General features: G+C 45.0%; 1 protein-coding gene across 1 annotated transcript in view; it reads left to right on the top strand.

Moving 5' to 3' along the window:
• The first annotated feature begins 9,438 nt into the window (after positions 1-9,438).
• Positions 9,439-20,590, top strand: part of Trhn (tryptophan hydroxylase) — a 36,416-nt gene continuing 25,264 nt past the window's right edge. The window contains 2 exon segments of the mRNA XM_071679676.1: positions 9,439-9,551; positions 10,518-10,623. Of these exon segments, the coding sequence (XP_071535777.1) occupies positions 10,543-10,623 (81 nt within the window). The 5' untranslated portion in view covers positions 9,439-9,551; positions 10,518-10,542.

Here is a 20,590-nt window from a genome sequence, read left to right as displayed (position 1 = left end):
GGTGCACTCTCTACTTGCACATCCCACCATTCTCTTCCACACACACACACACACATGTGTCCCATCCTTTCCCCTTCCACCCATTCCATGGAGTTCAATCAATCTTATCTCCTCCTGGTCACTACTTTCCATTGGCACTTCTTGCCTCTTCATTCCATCCCATTTCCACCCTCTCTCCCACCCACCTTGCTAACTCTCTCTCTCTCTCTCTCTCTCTCTCTCTCTCTCTCTCTCTCTCTCTCTCTCTCTCTCTCTCTCTCTCTCTCTCTCTCTCTCTCTCTCACCAGCATCCCCTCACCCCCTCCTCCTCCTCCTCCTCTCCCCTCGCCTCAAGGAAGATCAATCGTCTTCCCTCCAAGCCATCGCCTCCCAAGGGAAGTCAACCAAGGATTGATTCCTTCTTACAGTTCCTCCCGGTGTCGGTCTTGGTGTGTTGGGGGAAAAAAAGATAAAAGAAAAAAAAGATCGTGAGGTAACGTAAAAAGCCCCACAGAACTGTGTTTAAAGGTGATTATAAGAATTATTTTTTGCATATGGACTAATATTGTCTGTGACATACAATCCATGATTCCTACTTTATAGAATTTAATATATTAATGGCCATATGACCATGATGATATGAATACAGTTTGGATTGTAAAGGTATCGACAGTAAGTATAATTGAGTGCTTAGAAAAATGGATTTACTTCTGTGCATATATTTTTGCTGCACCTGTGGTAATAGAATTAATTACCCATGAAGTATTTGGAGGTGAATGTAATTATTAATTGTATGATTGCCTGAAACTTAAACGATCCCGGAGACAAATAAAATGTTAATGTCATAAGAATATCAAAGTGTTGAGAATATCCTCAAAAATGTCATACGAATATCAGTGTTGAGAATATCCTGAAAGAGCGGCTGGAAGTAAAGCAGACATCTTTATCACATGGAGAGAGGAGGGGGAAAAAAAAGGCGGTCTTGCAAAATGATAATTAAAACGCCATAACTGGAGGGGAAATAGATTAGAATCGCCTATGGAAAATATATATTCACAGGGAAAAGAATGATTTTGTCCATTCTTTCATTTTTTCTTGGCTGTCTGAAAATGCTAATTTGGCGCAAAGCCCGACCACTTTACCTCACCTTCCACCTACAATATCAATTAATATCAAGAGCTTAATGTCCCATTTAACTATTGAGCTGAATGATTAGCGAGCGTAATATTTTTGCCATAGTCACAGCTGAGGAAGAACTCTGCAAATATATCCGGCATTTGTCAAGATGAAAATATCTTTCAGTATATCTTTCAATGTCCTGCATTGAATAATTCATGGTGAATTATACATTTGCTACCATCTAAACTGTAGCTAAAACGAAATGAAAGATTAGCTTGATACAAATGCACAAGGATAGAGGGTAAATATAATTTCTAATACTTTGATTAGATTTATGATTACAGTATAGCTTTATTATCAAGCCTGGATGCTGTATGGGAAGCAGATTTTTGGGAAGTGGCTAGATATTCTAAGACGAGAAGAACCATTTTAGGAAATAGAATTTAAAATATATTTCTTCTGCGGGTATCTTGAAAGGCTTTACCTGATTCTATAAAATTAAAGGGTGTCTTAGGCAGAGTTAGTCATTGGCATAAACTTCAAAAGCTTCAAAACAGGACTATAAATATATCTTAACATGGCAGGACAAAAAATATTCTAATGATATTTAGATGCTGGAATATCATTAGTAAATGGGAAAGATTCTTATGGTAACAATGGGACAAATGATAAATGGTGAAATAACTGGATAACAATACATAAAAAGATAGAACTACGTCGTTTTTTTTTTTTTATTAACCCCAAATGACATCATCCATTGTTTACATTGTGTGTCCAACATGGCGGCCTGCCTCCTCCTGCTGCTGCTGTTGAGGTGGTCTACCATTCTACTTGTAAAACAACCTCAAGCTTCTACATAAGTAAGGTTGTGATACTTATTACATTACGGTATCTAGTAGAGGAAGGTTGTATGTCTATTTTGATGGAGTAAGTCCTTTTTTTTTTATTTCTAACGAGGCAAACTTGTAGTTCGAAGTTCATCCTCAAAGTTAGAAAATCACATGGTTATAATTTCGACGACACCTGCTGTACTTATTTTGGAATTTTCCATTGAAATTTTAGGATTATTCTTTATTCAGAACTTAAATGAATATTCAGGATAATGTTGGTTGATAGTAACCACTCCATTCTTAAAAGATAGATAGATTAGACCATAAACAGCGCAAGGAAAAGTATATAATTACCTTCCTCTTGTTATTGGCGATTTATATTTATCTTCAACATTTCATGAAATACAGAGTTGTTTTGCCCAGTGTCCCACAGTGCAAAAAATTTTTTCATCTCATTTCAGCCTCGTGAGGCACGTAGAGGGGTCAACTGTCATCCCACAACCCACACCTGACGAGGTTTAGACGTGTTGCACAAAAGCAATGGATTGCAATACAAACCTTCATAGGGTTGGTTGGTATGTACAACATGTGGTTGTTCTCCCTAAACTTCAAAGCTTTGTAAGTTTCTAACCCCACACCCCCGTCCTCTCTCTCTCTCTCTCTCTCTCTCTCTCTCTCTCTCTCTCTCTCTCTCTCTCTCTCTCTCTCTCTATGTCTTCCCCGTGAACTTTGACCTGTGCCTGTGTGAGGTCATTTAGTGAACTGCTCTATAGCGAGTGATTTTGGTGTTATTTAGATTTCATAATTACTTTCATCGTGTGTTAATTAGCATATGGATTATGTTCCCCCATATTTTCCCTGAATTCCATTTTTTTTTCAAGTCATGGAACCCTTAGCTTGATTTACATTTTTGATACATTATTTCTTGAAGTATAAGGCAGTTTTGTGTGTCGAATTGAACTGAAGCAAATAATTTGGTCGTTGTGACACGATCTCTGAAACAAGTGGCAAGGGGGAAAAAAAGAGGAATTGGAAGAAAGCTATGAATAATGTGTTCAGAGAAAATGGTTTAATTACATGAATTATATGAATCCTTTCTGAAAAGTCAGTCAAGAAGAAACGGGTGACCTTTGGACGAAATAAAACGATATTATAGGAACGAAAGACAATAATGACAATGTACTGTGCAAGTTTATATACAAATAAACAATATACACAAGTGAGATGGATACAGGAGGGAGTTTAGTGTTCTACCGCTTCCAAAACAAGTAGTGGTCGTTCGCTGGCGACGCTGTGAACACCTTTTGTGACCAGCCTTGGACTTTACTCCTCGCTGCAACGCAAGGGCAGGGTGTTGGACAGTTCAGATGGAGGGGTGATGATAATGATGGCCAAGGAGTTTTTCTTCCGATTTTTTTTTCTTTTGATCTCAGTTGACGTGATGTTAGTCACTAGATGCGCGTGTGTGTGTAGCGTTCATACCACCACAACCCTACATCGTCAGGAGGGCCAATGTTTACGTCGCCCCTCATGATGGTTTCGTTCATCGAAGACAGCAGTTAAATGAATTTGTCTTATCTAATCATTGCTATATCACGTAACACTCGGTCAGCAAGCTGCCTGTATTATGACATGATTACTGTGTGGCCATCAGCCACTCAAGGGTGGGCCGTTTTGATAACTGTTTCTTTCCTTACACCTCTAAGCTTTGGAACTCGCTACCCTCTTATGCCTTTCCCAGTAACTGTGACATGGCACATTTTGTAAGACGTAAGGAGCCAGTCACATACAAAAGTCCGCATCAGTGCCGGGTCTTAACTAAGGTATAAAGAGGTTAATGAAAAGGAAATATAAGAGACAAGGGAAAATATTGACGAATTTTGGAGGAAGTGAAAAACCTGTCATTTAAAATGTGCCAGGACATAGGTATTGGGAAAGACATGAGAAGGTAGAGAGTTCCAAAGCTTGGAGGTGTAAGGAAAGAAACGGTTATCAAAACGGCCCACCCTTGAGTGGCTGATGGCCACACAGTAATCATGTGACAAGACAGCTTTCCGAGTATTGCGTGGTCTTGTGGGGGACACGCAAGCAGCCAGCTCTCTCGAGCAAAAACCGAAATAATACCTGCAGATGAGAGGAAAGTGAACCAACATTGCGTCGAAGGGTAAGAGAGCCAAGTTTGGAAGTTAGCCTGGAACAGTTTATAAGTCGGATTGCTTTCGACTCCAACTCTGTCCAGTAAGGCTGTAGAGCTAGAACCACCCCAGATGTGAGAGCAGGACTCCATACATGGACGGCTCAATCCCTTGTATAAACTTTGTTTATATGTCTTACATTAGTTTCAAGTTCGGCATCGGTGGAATACTCCAAAGCAAGATGGTGTTTAGTTCGTATTGAGGACAGCGAAGTAACCTGTGAGGAACTTTAGCTTTTGTTCCATACATACATTAGGCAATTTTTAGATAGCCAAATGACTTACATTAGCCAAGACAGGGGTTCTCAAAAGTACATATGATTTAATCAGTGGAAGAAAAAGTTTCAGAGAAAACGACGAATGGAATCCACTGCATTCGTGAATTTAGGAAACCAGACGGGAAAAGAAAGAGAGATGGGAATGAGAAAGTTCCCCCAGAAAGTCCCAACTCGTATATGGTATGTGGGGGAGGAGGACATCTGTATGATGTGAGGGGGCTTTCATAATGGGGGGTGGGGGTAAAATGCATTTGTAAGTAACGCTGTAGGTTCTTTGAGATGAAGGAGAGAGAGAGAGAGAGAGAGAGAGAGAGAGAGAGAGAGAGAGAGAGAGAGAGAGAGAGCACCAGGGGGGGTTATGTAAATGTATGTATTGTGACGACTACGCTTCCCCTTCACTCTCTGGCCCAGGACGGGCGTGTGAGGTATTGAGTGGGATTGATTAGGTAAAAGGCCAAGTCTGTGGAGCGGCTCGGCCTTTGTTAATGAGGACTTTTCGTAAATTAACGTAAAAAAAAAAAAAAAGGTTATTTTGTAAGGGTAGATTAATTTACGTCTGGAGGGGGTTGGGGTTGGGGGGGCTATAGATAAAAGAGTCCGGGCACAGAATTCGACTTCGATGTAAGTGGGCTGTTGGGCCATTTAAGCCACACCGATGCTGTTTGGGGAGAAAATGGAAGATGTAAGAACAAAGAAAACTAGGGTACACTTGTACATTTGGCGCACGCAAGACTACGACTCGCTAACTAGTTTACAGTTATACTGTTTGGAGGTAAACACTAGGATACAGTTAGACTGTAACCTACAGACCCAATGCTAGGATACAGTTGGACTGTAACTTGCAGACCCAATACTAGGATACAGTTAGACTGTAACTAGGATACAGTTGGACTGTAACCTGCAGACCCAATACTAAGATACAGTTGGACTGTAACCTGCAGACCCAATACTAGGATACAGTTGGTCTGTAACTTACAGAGCGAATACTAGATTACAGATATACAGTACGTAACCCGAATATTAACTAGGCCACAGTGCTGTAGTTTGGCGCTCAAGAATTGCGATTTTTACCCCAAACTGAAATGATACATATTACATGACTCTCTCCCATAGAATACCTTGGTAGACAATGCTGCATAAAATGTATTTGACAGACATTACAAACGCCTGATGGCATGCATTTTAAATGCCTAAGGCGCTTTTAGAATCCGTAGAGTAGTTCATGTTAATGAGAGTTTAGTGAAAGTTGTGGGGCAAAATAGAATTTGAAATAGGTCTTACCAACCGGATTCTCCGAGGTATTTGCCACCAGATGTTGTGTGAGGTTAGTAAAAGGAAACTTTTCATTCGAGCAGAGGTTTTGACACACATATCAAAAACGTACAAGTTTGAAATCACAAATCGCGTCGTGGATTGTATTGGGTTTGTTAACTAGAGCTACGTTGTTCATGACGTGTTCCGTCGTTTTAGAAATTGGAATTGAAGAAAGGGAGGGTTTCCATCCCCCCCCCCCCCCCCCCCCCCCCCCCCACACACACACACACACACACACACCTCCCGCTTCCTACGACGCGCAGGGAATACGAAGTAGAATTTTTTCTCCCTTACCCTAAGGGGATATATATATATATATATATATATATATATATATATATATATATATATATATATATATATATATATTTCTCGTGTCTACCCTGATGATGTGATTATTGCACGAAAGTGCACTTGGGAACTTATTGTGTTTCATTTTTCCCTGTGGGCTCATAGGAATATATATATATATATATATATATATATATATATATATATATATATATATATATATATATATATATATATATGTATATATATATATATATATATATATATATATATATATATATATATATATATATATATATATATATAAACAGACTCACGTGACTACAAAATGCTTTTACTTTCGTGCCGTCTCCAGGAGTTTTATCCAGACATCCCCACAGATTTTACCGACTTCCCAGACCCGATAGATAATCTCCAACACACACACACACACACACACACACACACACACACACACACACACACACAGAGCCGTGGCACCATACAGTATGGTCAGGAAGGAGGGCGACGCCAACACATCAGCACAAACACATTGTTAAGACTTAAGTTTGTTGGTCGGGACACGACGACGGGCGGGCTTTCCCCTCCCCGTGGGTGCTGCTCCAGCAGCAGCAGCGCTATTGCGAAAGTTTTTCCCTTTGCGACGCCCCAGACAGTAAGGGGAAGGAGGGTAGGGGAGGGGAGGGAGGAGGAGGAGGGAGGGAGGGGAGGGGGGGTGGTGAATAACCATCCTTAGCTTAGAAGAGAGAAGAGTGAGGGGTGATCTAACTTAACACAAGGATTCAGAGTTAGGCCAAAAAGGGCTTTGACGATCCTGATCCGTCATGCTGTTTGATTCGTCTCTCTCTCTCTCTCTCTCTCTCTCTCTCTCTCTCTCTCTCTCTCTCTCTCTCTCTCTCTCTCTCTCTCTCTCTCTCTTTCTCTCTTCATCCTCGTATGCTAACGCGTGACCACCTCGAATAGAGGCAAAGTATACTTTTTCATTCCACGGTGTTGTTAACCTAAGGAGCGACCTGCCAAATGACAGTTGTCGAAAGCAGAACCCTAAATACGTTTCAGAAAGAGTAAGTCTGTATTTCACTTCATGATTTGCGCCTCCTTAAGTCATGTTAAGAGTTTGCAGGTTATTTAAGAGTTGTCTATATACCTGCTGACTTGTACGATACCAGTCTGTGAATGTCTGATGTCTTCCACTATTGCAAACAGCCTCGAAAGAACCCAGGAGTCTGTTGTAGTTTGAAAGCGGGAGACCAAATTGGAGGTGGAAGGATGGAGTGAAAAAGATTTCGAGCGATTGGGGCCTGAACATGCAGGAGGGTGAGAGGCGTGCAAGGAATAGAATGAATTGGAACAATGTGGTATACCGGGGTCGACGTGCTGTCAATGGACTGAAGCAGGGCATGTGAAGCGTCTGGGGCCTGGATGTGGATAGGGAGCTATGGTTTCGGTGCATTACTCATGACAGCTAGAGACTGAGTGTGAACGAATGTGGCCTTTGTTGTCTGTTTTCCTGGCGCTACCTCGCTGAAGCAGGGGGTAGTGATGCTGTTTCCTGTGGGGCAGGGTAGCGCCGGGAATGGATGGAAGCAAGCAAGTATGAATATGTACGTGTGTATATATGTATATATCTGTATCCATGTGCATGTTGATATGTATATGTATATATATGTGCGTGGATGGGCGTTTAAGAAAATATATATTTTTGGGTGTTTACAAAAAAAATTATATATATCTTTTATACATATTTGCCATTTCCCGCATTAGCGAGGTAGCGTTAAGAACAGAGGACTAAGCCTTAGAGGGAATATCCTCACTTGGCCCCCTTCTCTGTTCCTTCTTTTGGAAAACTGAAAATGGAAGGGGAGGATTTCCAGCCCCCTGCTCCCTCCCCTTTTAGTCGCCTTCTGCGACAAGCAGGGAATACGTGTGTGTGTGTTCCTGTGAGTCCACGGGGAAAATGAAACACGATAAGTTCCCAAGTGCACTTTCGTGTAATAATCACATCAGGGGAGACACAAAAGAGAAATATAACAGTCAATTGATATACATCGAAGAGACGTCCTAGCTTCGTCTCTTCCATGTATATCAACTGACGTATTTCTCTCTTGTGTCTCCCCTGATGATGTGATTATTACACGAAAGTGCACTTGGGAACTTATCGTGTTTCATTTTCCCCGTAGACTCATAAGAATATACTTGATCACGCGCAAAATTGTGATCCTTTCCAATATATATATATATGTGTGTGTATGTGAGTGGAAGGCCCATTCTTCGTCTGTTTCCTGGCGCTACCTGACGCGGGAAACTGCGATCATTTATTATCATTGTTATTACATATATATATATATATATATATATATATATATATATATATATATATATATATATATATATATATATATATATATATATGTGTGTGTGTGTGTGTGTGTGTGTGCATTGCTTTCATCAACAGCTATAGTGAATATATGATGTAGAGGTCACCATCAGGAATATATGTATCTCATTCAGTAAAGGATGGTGACTGAGCGGTGCTGCCATGGCAAGAAGAGTGTCACAAGGAGTAAGGGTTGTGGTGTCATAAAGTGTTGTGGTGTCACAAGGTCACAGTGTTAGAAGGGTTGTGACGGAGAGGAAAGAATGAAGTATTGTTTATTAAGGGTTGTTGAAGGAATTCAGTCTACTCCCTCCATTGCACGTCATGATAAGCCATATCATCTTGTATATAAAGTGCAGACGTTCATCTAACATGGACAATTATAGATTTATAGCTCCCATTCTTTGAGAATCATTGTTTATATCACTAATATACATTTGATCTCTATACACCCTTCACGGACATCAAGTATATTCACTGTCATGAATAAGTAAATATGAATAGTCAGACATTTCGCATGTTGGAAAGAAAAATAGAAGGATCACTTGACTTTACTTCAGGGTCGAGAGGCTACTGTTCGTCTAATTATGTTCAACAGTTGGGAGCGCGACCGTTGCCTCCCGCTAATGTGACCAATGAGGCACGCCCCGCCCCGACCGGCCTGACCAATCAGGCACGCGCTCGCCTTCCCCCTCCACCAATCACAGCTCGACCCGGTGGCAGAGCGCCCATAGGTATTGAAACCCAACGACAAGGTCTCGCAAGCAGTCAAATAAATACGATTCCGATGCGTTTATTACTCCTTGCAGGAGGGAATTGAATGTCATGTTGGGGTGTTCGATGCGTTGTTGCGATGATGGGATTTTAGATTGCGGTAGAGAATCATGTTAATTTTGTGTCGTCTATGGGATTTTGAGAATATATGAGGAGACTATGTATTCCTGGAGCGAGCACTGGCGAGTGAAACAGTCAGTCGCGGGGGGGGGGCGGAGAGAGGGTGGGTGGCGACGGCGCCGCGCGTGGGTGGTGGGCGGGCGGGCGGGCTGTGTGTGTGTGTGTGTGTCGGCCGGGGAGACCTTACCTCGGGAGGCTCTTCCTTGACCTGGGCCAGTTGCGACCCGCTCGCCATCACTTGTTGACGGCATCTTACCCCTCCGGACATCTTCAAGGTAATGAGTGGTTCCTCCTTGTACGGTACATTTCTCCAGACCCTCGCGCCAGGCTCGGGTGGCATGTAGAGGGGTGGAGGTCTTATATCTATCAGTATGTCAAAAGACTTACTGTGCTGTTGTTAGTGGCACATTTATGAATATATGTTTAGAACATGAGGGATGCTGGGGTTTTAAGTTTGGAACATGAAGGACCGTGGGATTTAAGTTTAGAACATGAGGGACAGTGGGATTTAAGTTTAGACCATGAAGGACAGTGGGTTTTAAGTTTGGAACATGAGGGACGCTGGGGTTTAAGTTTAGAACATGAGGGACAGTGGGATTTAAGTTTAGAACATGAGGGATGCTGGGGTTTAAGTTTAGAACATGAGGGACGGTTGGATTTAAGTTTAGAACATGAGGGACGCTGGGGTTTAAGTTTAGAACATGAGGGACGGTGGGATTTAAGTTTAGACCATGAAGGACAGTGGGATTTAAGTTTAGAACATGAGGGATGCTGGGATTTAAGTTTAGAACATGAGGGACAGTGGGATTTAAGTTTAGAACATGAAGGACAGTGGTATTTAAGTTTAGAACATGAGGGATGCTGGGATTTAAGTTTAGAACATGATGGACGGTGGGATTTAAGTTTAGAAAATGAGGGGCTGTGGGATTAAAGTTTAGAACATGAGGGACGGTGGAGATCCCAGACTCTCCTATGTCATAAGAATTCATTTTGGATTAGACAGATTCTTATTTATAATTCGATTGTAAAATAACTTTTTAGACACGACATGGAAAAACGAAAAAAGAAAAACAATGTCATGTCCTGTGTGTTTGTGTAACCTCAAAAAAGAAAAACGTGTGTACGCGCTTTGATGCGTTACGTTTTTTTTTTTAAAATGTGGGTTGAAGTAAACGCTCCCTCACTCACTCTCCGTCTTCCTCCTCCTCCTCCTCCTCCGGCGGGCGGGTGTGTCCACACAGTTCGCCTTCGCCTCCAGCCCGCGTGATGAGCGCCTCCGGGAAAGGTTTCCTCGGCTTGTGGCTGTACAAGACGGGTGAGGAATGGATGCTGAAGGATCCACTCAGGGTGAGTAGCATGTGTATCTCTCTCCCTACAGTTCCTCCCACAGTGGTCAAAAAAGACGTGTGTTTTTGGGGATGGTGTTTTATGTGTTCCTGTAGATGGATTCGTGCTCATACACTTGCTCTCAATCTAAAGGTGTTCCTTGTGTTTTCTTTATGAGTTAGAATTTGTTGATGGTGTAGACTCGGGGCAATTTTGAAGGTTTTGAAGTAGACTGCAGTGGTTATGATAGCTGATAGATACATGGGGGAAGAAAATGTCTTGGGTAGACCGTACAGTGAAGAATTTGATTGTGGTAGACTCGGACAATTTTGAAGGTTTTGAAGTAGACTGCAATGGTTATAATAGCGGATAGATACATGGGGGAAGAAAATGTCTTGAGTAAATCGAACACTGGCGTACGTTAGGTATTGTGTTTACCCTGGCATGGGAGGGAAGTGTGAGTGTGGTCTCTCGAAAATGTCAGAAGACGATTGGAATTTGGCCCAGCTGTAATGACGTGGTGGAGTTCTACAAGGGAGGTGACCTCAGATGGATGGAAGGGCTTCGACGCATCGGGCGACATTACTGAAGAAATTCTCCCCGTCCCTCTTTAATCATATCCTGGCTCCGTCCTCGACATGTGTTGTCGTCTGGGGACCTCCTGTTCCAGCAGCAGTCTCGTGTCTGTCTCTCCCTCCTCAGATATGGACACGAAGGGTCTCGAGACCTCGTTGAGGCCCATCTCGCCATCTCTCGAGAGGTTCTCGGTAGATACGTGTGACATGGTTTATGTAGCTGTCGATCTCTCTCTCTCTCTCTCTCTCTCTCTCTCTCTCTCTCTCTCTCTCTCTCTCTCTCTCTCTCTCTCTCTCTCTCTCTCTCTCTCTCCATGTTGCCATTGTCCTGGTGGGTTGGGTCTGGATGGTGTTGGTCAACCCCCCAAAAAATAAAAGTCTTAGTCTTGTGTTTTATCGAATGGATTCGTGATCGAATTCTTTTTTTTGGGGGGGGATCGTTCGATTTGGTTTAATGGCCTGGACAGAGGATCGAACCCTGTTAGCACTCCTGACTGTGATGCGCCCAGGGTCGAGCGGGTATATAGGTTCGACTCCTGGTGGGTGGCAGTCGGTCCAAAGTCAATCCAACTGTTCATCCACCCATAGGTGTTCGTTGATAAAATGGGTACATGGTTCAGGTCAGGGTATATATATATATATATATATATATATATATATATATATATATATATATATATATATTCCTATGAGTCCACGAGGAAAATGAAACACGATAAGTTCCCAAGTGCACTTTCGTTAATAATAACATCATCGGTGGAGACACAAGGGAGAAACATAAGTCAGTTGATATACATCGAAGAGACGAAGCTAGGACCTAGGTCTTAGCTTCGTCTCTTCGATGTATATCAACTGACTGTTATATTTCTCTCTTGTGTCTTCCCTGATGATGTGATTATCACATGAAAGTGCACTTGGGAACTTAACGTGTTTCAATTTCCCCGTGGACTCATAGGAATATACTTGATCACGCGCAAAATTGTGATCCTTTCCAATATATATATATAATATATATATATATATATATATATATATGTATATATATATATATATATATATATATATATATATATGTATATATATATATATAGCGTTAATGGATGGCCTTGATCCCTCAGCTAACATAAGAAAAGGAGATTGTGGAGGCGGGACCCGAGCTGGGATGACGATACTGTTAGTGTTTCTCAGAAACACATCCATCTCTATGGTTAAGATATTTTTTGGGGTGTGTGTGTGTGGGTGTGTGTCTCTCTCCCTCGTACCGGTCCTGCTGTTGCTGTGGGGCCACGGTAATGTGGTGCCGCATTCAGAAAAAGGCAGTTCTGCCGGGTTGAATACATCCTCACTATCTTCTCTACTCCTCCTCCTCCTACTCTTGCTCCTCCTCCTCCTCCTCCTCCTCCTCCTGCTCCTCCTCCTCCTCCTCCTCCTCCTCCTCCTCCTCCTCCTCCTCCTCCTCTTTCTGGCCCTTGTCGGCCATTCACTCTCACAGGCTAAGGAGAAGGGCCTCTCTCTCTCTCTCTCTCTCTCTCTCTCTCTCTCTCTCTCTCTCTCTCTCTCTCTCTCTCTCTCTCTCTCTCTCTCTCGGGACCCCCCTGAGGAGAGGGCACTATCTCCGTGGAGGAGGGAGGCTAATGGAGGGAGGGTGTAAGGCGGTGATGGAGGGGCAGCTTGGCTCTGAGGGGAAGGGGTTGGGGTGGGGTAAGGGGGGAGTGAAGGGGGTCGGGGTCTGCTTGCCCCAAGGGACCGGGGGCTGGGGACAGTAGGGCACCCGCCACACACACACACACACACACACACACACACACACACACACACACACACACCTCTTTTGCCCCCTTAAAATGGTATGGATTTTAAGACGCCTCCAGTCCAGCGGCGAGGGATGGAATACCCGACGTGACGCCGATCTTCGGCGTCTTCCTGACGGAGGAGGGTCAGCAGCAGCGGCGCCGGCTCCTCCTCAGCTGACGTGTTCAGCGAGCCTCCTGACGCAGGCTGGTGTCTACATATGGCGAACGGAGACAGCGCACCGATGACTAGCCACCAGGATTGTGGTGTACACGGGGGGCGTACACATACGACAGGACCTTGTAGACATGCTCCTCGCGACCTCGTATATGACTGAGAGGATATACGTCAGGTCGTACAAACCACCTCCACCACCACCTCCGCCATCGGAGCAACGGGACGACTTAGCTTCACGTGTTTCCTCCCGCGTCCAAGCGGGGCGCGAAGAACCCGTCGTGTCTCCCCGTGTCCAAAGACCCGCTGGACCTCAGCGGACGGGTGAGAGAAAAGCCCGTGGGCTTGTCGCGCGCTGCGAAAGTCTCGCTATCAGCCACAGTTATCCTGCCCTGAGAACGGCAGCGCTCCAAGGGGCATTGTGGTTAACGCCAGTGTGGTATGCCACCGCCGCTGTGTGACTGGGAGCCACGGATTCCTCAATGTACGCTCCCGCTGGGTCACACTAGATGTACTACCTTTTGGGGGCCGTGACGCATCGTTACCCACCTTAATAAAGGGGCGCTTAGACAACACTACAGACGGAGAAGGGGTTGGGGAGACGACATGGCACGACCCTTACAGCTGATGATATAAAGATACACTTGTATCATGGCGTCAGGCACGGGGAAAAGGCGCCTGCAAGGCGTTAAAACCGTCCATCAGTCTCCATATGCTGGTCGCAAACGCCCCTATTCGATGGTCGTCCAATTCGACGGTGAGTGGAAGACGCCCCCCGTCAGTCATCGACATCTTCAGCAGGGAAACCCTTCCCATACCAGGCCTCAGGAGGTCAGGGGATAAGGCTAATGGGTGAGGTCATCTGGCTCTTTTCCCGTCATTTCTTTCCCCTATGTTTCCCTGTACCAGACCCCAAATCAAAAGTTTCCCCTGGATTTGACCAGTGTGTATATATGTACTATCTCATGGAACTAGCCTTCAGTTCTCGCTCCACCTTTCATACGATGGAGATTGTAGATTGAGTGCCTTGTATTGTGTAGTGTCGCCTGAAGATGGCGAATGTGTAGGCTGAAAGTACATTTGATAAATGAATCATGGAGGAAGTTCGTCTTCGGCCGTTCTCCTGATCAAAGGAAAGCCCCCAAGACATGTAGGAAATTTGGTCGAGGAAAGTGAACAACTACAAGAATGTGGTGGATTTTTATGTGTACACATGAGAAAGTGCTATCAAACACACACACACCCATATATATATATATATATATATATATATATATATATATATATATATATATATATATATATATATATATATATATATATATATATATTCCTATGAATCCAAGGGGAAATGAAACACGATAAGTTCCCAGGTGCACTTTCGTGTCATAATCACATCATCAGGGGAGACACAAGAGAGAAATATTACAGTCAGTTGATATACAACGAAGAGACGTTAAGTTATAGATCTAGAACCAAAGTCATATGGAGAAGCACCAGGGGAAACGAGACATTTTTGTTTTCTTGTTCTGTTCACACAACTTTGCATATCTGCCCTGCGACTGTGGGAGGAGCATTGTGGGGGTGGTATCATCTTTTATGTCACCAAGCCGAGGGAGGAAATAGATATGTATTTTTCCCTTCGATTATTGGCCGGGAGGCGAGGGGCGAGGCGAGAGAGAGAGAGAGAGAGAGAGAGAGAGAGAGAGAGAGAGAGAGAGAGAGAGAGAGAGAGAGAGAGAGAGAGATGCTAAGGGATAGGAGAGGGAAGTGGAGAAGGATAGCATAGGATAAGACAGTGAGTGAAGGGAGGGATAGGGAGTGTATGGTGGATAGGATGTAGGGGGTGGATAAGCACATGGATAGGATAGGATAGGCGAGGTGTCACTGTGGGATGGGGAGGATAGATTGAAAGTAGATAGGAGCTGGGGAGATGAAGAAGGTGTGGGGAGATATGTAAGGGGTGGTTAGTGATGAATAGTTTTCGATTGTGTTGGGAGTAGGTTAATGAAATGGGTCAGGTTAGGGTGTCAGGATAATAGTTAATGGAGGGGTCAGGTTAATGGTTACGGGTATCAGTACAGACCAAGCTATTGTTAATGGAGGGTTCAGGTTAATGGTTGCGGGGTATCAGTATAGACCAAGCTATTGTTAATGGAGGGGTCAGGTGAATGGTTACGGGGTATCAGTACAGACCCGAGATATTGTTAATGGAGGGGTCAGGTGAATGGTTACGGGGTATCAGTACAGACCCAGTTATTGTTAATGGAGGGGTCAGGTGAATGGTACTGGAAGCCACTTCTTATTTTCCTTTGGCCAACCAACTGGGTCTCGAACCCGATCATTTCCTCTTTGGTTTCTAATGTCCGTTCCCTGGGTTTCTAATTTTTTCCCTTGGGTTTCTAATCCGGGTTTCTTCTCGGGTTTTTAATCTGGGATTTCTTCTTGGGTTTCTAGTCCGGGTCTCTTCTCGGATTTCTAATCCGGGTTTCTTCTCGTGTTTCTAATCCGGGTTTCTTGTCGGGTTTCTAATCCGGGTTTCTTCTCGGGTTTCTAATCCGGGATTTCTTCTTGGGTTTCTTCTCGGGTTTCTAATCCGGGGTTTCTCCTCGGGTTTCTAAACCAGACTCTACTTGGGATTTACACATGGGGGGGTGGCTTCTAACAACCCCCTCCCCCCACACACACACAGAGTTTCACCCATTCACAAAGAGTATTATAATTTCGTATCATCATAAATACTTTTTATATACACATAATGAAGAGAACAAATATATAATCCTCTTCTTTTTTTTTTTGTAAATTATAATTATTTTAGTTAATAAATCCCCTTAATTTACTGTTGTTTACCGTTGAGCCTCGCGGCCTTGGCCTCGCTCGCTCTGTTTGTTTGGAAGGGTTAGGGGGGTGTAGGGGGGGGGGTGGGTTAGCAACGGCCGTTAACAGATGCGCGGTGGGTGGTGGGGGGTTGGGTGGATGAAGTGGATCAGGGTCAGTGGAGTGAGTGTGGGGGTGGGTGGATGGGTGGATGGTACTCTTGTGCTGGTTCTTTTCGTTCCTCAGGTCCAGTAATTGGCCCTCGACGTGAGTTCTAGAACTCGAGGGTCCAGCCATCATGCCACACACACACACACACACACACACACACACACACACACACACACACACACACACACACACACACACAACCCCCCAACCCTTCCTCTTGGCTTTCGTATGATATAGCCAGGCGCATGGTGGGGGGGGGGGGTTGATAACGCATGGTGGGGTTGAACGCTGGGTGGTGGTGAACGCTTGATCATATTGAACGCATGATGGTGTTGAACGCTTGATCATGTTGAACGCATTATCATGTTGAACGCATTGTCATGTTGAACGCTGGGTGGTGTTGAACGCATCATCTTGTTGAAGAACGCTTTGTGTTGAACGCATGGTCATGTTGAACGCATTGATGATGGTGTGGTATGACGAGATGTACTATGCATTCGCTTCATTCATGCATTCTCTTGTGTCATTCTTTGGTTTTTAATCTCTGCATTCACTTCATTCCTGCCTTCTCTTGTGTCATTACGATTGTTAATGTCTGCATTCACTTCATTCCTGCCTTCTCTTGTGTCATCACGATTGTTAATCTCTGCATTCACTTCACTCCTGCCTTCATCGGTGTTCATTTGCATAGACTTCTCGGTATTCGCTTCGTTCTTGTCAGACCTCCTGTTTGATGCGTGTTTTGATGTTTACCTGTTGCGTCTCCCCCTACTACACACACACACACACACACACACACACACACGGGGTGGGAGAAGGGAAGGAGAGAGGGAAGGAGGGAAGGGGGAGGGGAGGGAGGGAAGTGTATACTAACTTCCCTGCTCAGGTAAACTTGTCAGGGTGTAAACTCCGGCGCCCGACCTCCTAAACTTTGCGACACTGGGGCCTGGGTGGAAGAAGATGGGGTGTGGGGGTGATGGGGGGGTGGGGGGGAAGGAGGAGGAGGGGGAGAGGTGAGGAAGGGAGGGAGGGAGTGGGTGGAGGGAAGGAGGGACAATTAAAGGCATTGGAAGCCACAACCTGGTTGTTAATCCACTTAGACGCCTTCACAACTCTTAAAAGGGACCTTCGAAGCCTCTCTCCTGTAATTGGTTCCCGCCCATCGCCTGTTTTCTGTGCGAGTAGGGCTACAGACACACACGCACACACGCAGAGAGAGAGAGAGAGAGAGAGAGAGAGAGAGAGAGGTGGGGTGATATTTTTTGTTGTTGTTGTTTTGTGTTTACCTGTTTGGTCTCTGTTGGCGTAGCTTTGTTTACCTCGTTTTTAACATCTTTATTTAAAAAGATAAAACTATGAGTTCTGTTTTACCCTCATTGTGAGGGAGTTCCTCTGTTATCTTCTTCTTTCTCCTTTTCCTCCTCCTTCTCGTTCTCTTCTTCTTCTTCTTCTTCTTCTTCTTCTTCTTCTTCTTCTTCTTTTTCTTCTCCTCCTCTTCCTCTTCTTCTTCGTCTTCTTGTTCTTCTTCTCCTCCTCCACCTCTTCTTCTTCTTCTTCTTCTTCTTCTTCTTCTTCTTCTTCTTCTTCTTCTTCTTCTCTTCCTCTTCTTCTTCGTCTTCTTGTTCTTCTTCTCCTCCTCCTCCTCCTCTTCTTCTTCTTCTTCTTCTTCTTCTTCTTCTTCTTCTTTTTCTTCTTCTCCTCCTCTTCCTCTTCTTCTTCGTCTTCTTGTTCTTCTTCTCCTCCTCCTCCTCTTCCTCTTCTTCTTCGTCTTCTTGTTCTTCTTCTCCTCCTCCTCCTCTTCTTCTTCTTCTTCTTCTTCTTCTTCTTCTTCTTCTCCTCCTCTTCTTCTTCTCCTCCTTCTTCATCATCATCATGATGGAGTGTTGTTCTGTAGTGGTGACCAATATGCTTCATATCCACCAAGACCAGTGAGTGGGTCATGTTGCTTCAGTCTGCTCAGGATGAGACCTTCGAAGCACTTGGCCTACCGCTTTAGCCTAAGTCGCTTTACAGATTATTTACAAGCTTAGTTTATGTTTATTTATTTATTTGTTCATTTATTTGGGGGGTTAGATAGGGGGGTTGAAAAAGGGATTATTTATTTATTTTTGAGGGGGGGGGAGTTTAAATGTGTTGATTCGGAATACATACATGTATATAAGTGAAACAGTGTTCGAGGGTTTGTTTTCATCATGATTTGTGCTTCGAACACGACGGTATACGACCCTTGAGCACGACGGTATACGACCCTTGAGCACGACGGTATACGACCCTTGAACACGACGGTATACGACCCTTGAGCACGACGGTATACGACCCTTGAGCACGACGGTATACGACCCTTGAACACGACGGTATACGACCCTTGAACACGACGGTATACGACCCTTGAGCACGACGGTATACGACCCTTGAGCACGACGGTATACGACCCTTGAACACGACGGTATACGACCCTTGAACACGACGGTATACGACCCTTGAGCACGACGGTATACGACCCTTAAGGTACATAAACCTGGCGGGTCACCCAGTGGTCGGAGGCCGGGCCATCGTAAGGTAAGGGTCGTTCCGTCAGGGTCGTTCCGTCGCCCTCGCGGGTCGTGCTGGGAGGGAGGGGGGAGGGGGGAGGGTGCTTAATGAACACCGTTAACGGGCGGGGCTCAGGGTGGGCCTTTGATCCCGTTAAGTCGTAGGGCATAATCACCGTTGATAGATCCTGTTAGCAGTGCAACGGAATCCTCCATGCTTGGATGGATTAGCCAGTTGGTTCTGCTCTCCCTCCCAGACCTCACACACTCACTATCTCCCAGACCTCACACACTCACTCACTCTCTCCCTCCCAGACCTCACACACACTCTCTCTCCCTCCCAGGCCTCACACACTCACTCACTCTCTCTCCCAGACCTCACACACTCACTCACTCTCCCTCCCAGACCTCACACACTCACTCACTCTCTCCCTCCCAGACCTCACACACTCACTCTCTCCCTCCCAGACCTCACACACACTCTCTCTCCCTCCCAGGCCTCACACACACACTCACTCTCTCCCAGGCCTCATTCTCTCTCTCCCTAGCCTCATTCTCTCTCCCCCTAGCCTCATTCTCTCTCTCCCTAGCCTCATTCTCTCTCTCCCTAGCCTCACTCTCTCTCCCTCCCTAACCTCACTCTCTCTCCCTCCCTAGCCTCACTCTCTCTCCCTAGCCTCATTCTCTCTCTCCCTAGCCTCACTCTCTCTCCCTCCCTAACCTCACTCTCTCTCCCTCCCTAGCCTCACTCTCTCTCCCTAGCCTCATCATTTTCCCACTGTGTCGACCTCTCGTTCCTCCCCCCTCCTCCCCCCGCCTCCCCCTCAGTCTTCTCGTTACGACTTAGGCTGGTAAGGTCGTTATAATGGCTGGCCAGGGCTTCCCTTGTCGGGTCGTTTGTGGCCTCCTCTTCCTCTTCCTCCTCCTCTTCCTCTTCTCCTCTTCCTCCTCTTCCTCTTCTCCTTCTCCTCTCCTTCTCCTCTTCCTTCCCATTCTCCTCTTCCTGTTCCTTTCCCCTTCTCCTCCTCTTCCTCCCCATTCTCCTCTTCCTCCCCATTCTCCTCTTCCTTCCCCTTCTCCTCCTCCTCTTCCTCTTCCTCGTCCTTCTCCTTCTCCTCTTCCTTCCCCTTCTCCTCTTCCTCTTCCTCTTCCTCCCCCTTCTCCTCCTCCACATTCTCCTCTTCCTCTTCCTCCCCCTTCTCCTCCTCCACATCCTCCTCTTCCTCTTCTTCGTCTCCTTAACTCGTGTGTGTGTGTGTGTGTGTGTGTGTGTGTGATGGTTAGCCACCTCGTTTGTTGTGGTTGTTCGTGGTGTTGGTCGTTGGTTGGCTGGTTCGTCGTCAAGTGTGTTCGCTCGTCCCTCGTAGCCAAGTATTTTTCGACTTTTCATAATAATGAAACTCAAAAGTATCATTGGTCGAGGTATAATTTGCCTGGGAAGGACAATATGTAAATCGTATGAATAATAATTTACATATTTCATAAGTCTAGGATGTATAATGCTTCGTGAGTGTAGAATGTATAATGCTTCGTGAGTGTAGAATGTATAATGCTTCGTGAGTGTAGAATGTATAATGCTTCGTGAGTGTAGACAGGACCTGGGTTCGCAACGGCGTCCGGAAGAATTGTAAACTGTGAGGTTTTGAACACACACACACACACACACACACACACACATACACACACACACACACACACACACACACACACACACACACACGAATGATAAGGTCAGTGGAGGAACTGTGATGACGAGAGAGAGAGAGAGAGAGAGAGAGAGAGAGAGAGAGAGAGAGAGAGAGAGAGAGAGAGAGAGAGAGAGAGAGAGAGAGAGAGAGAGAGAGAGAGAGAGAGAGAGAGAGAGAGAGAGAGAGAGAAATCATGGCTCCCAGTGGCCTGGGAAGGAACCCTGCCCCCTCCCCCACCAAC

The sequence above is a fragment of the Panulirus ornatus genome, chromosome 30, assembly GCF_036320965.1.
Source record: "Panulirus ornatus isolate Po-2019 chromosome 30, ASM3632096v1, whole genome shotgun sequence".
Lineage (NCBI taxonomy): Eukaryota > Metazoa > Arthropoda > Malacostraca > Decapoda > Palinuridae > Panulirus > Panulirus ornatus.
Note: the sequence above shows the minus strand (reverse complement) of the source record. Positions and strands in the feature narration are given on the sequence as shown.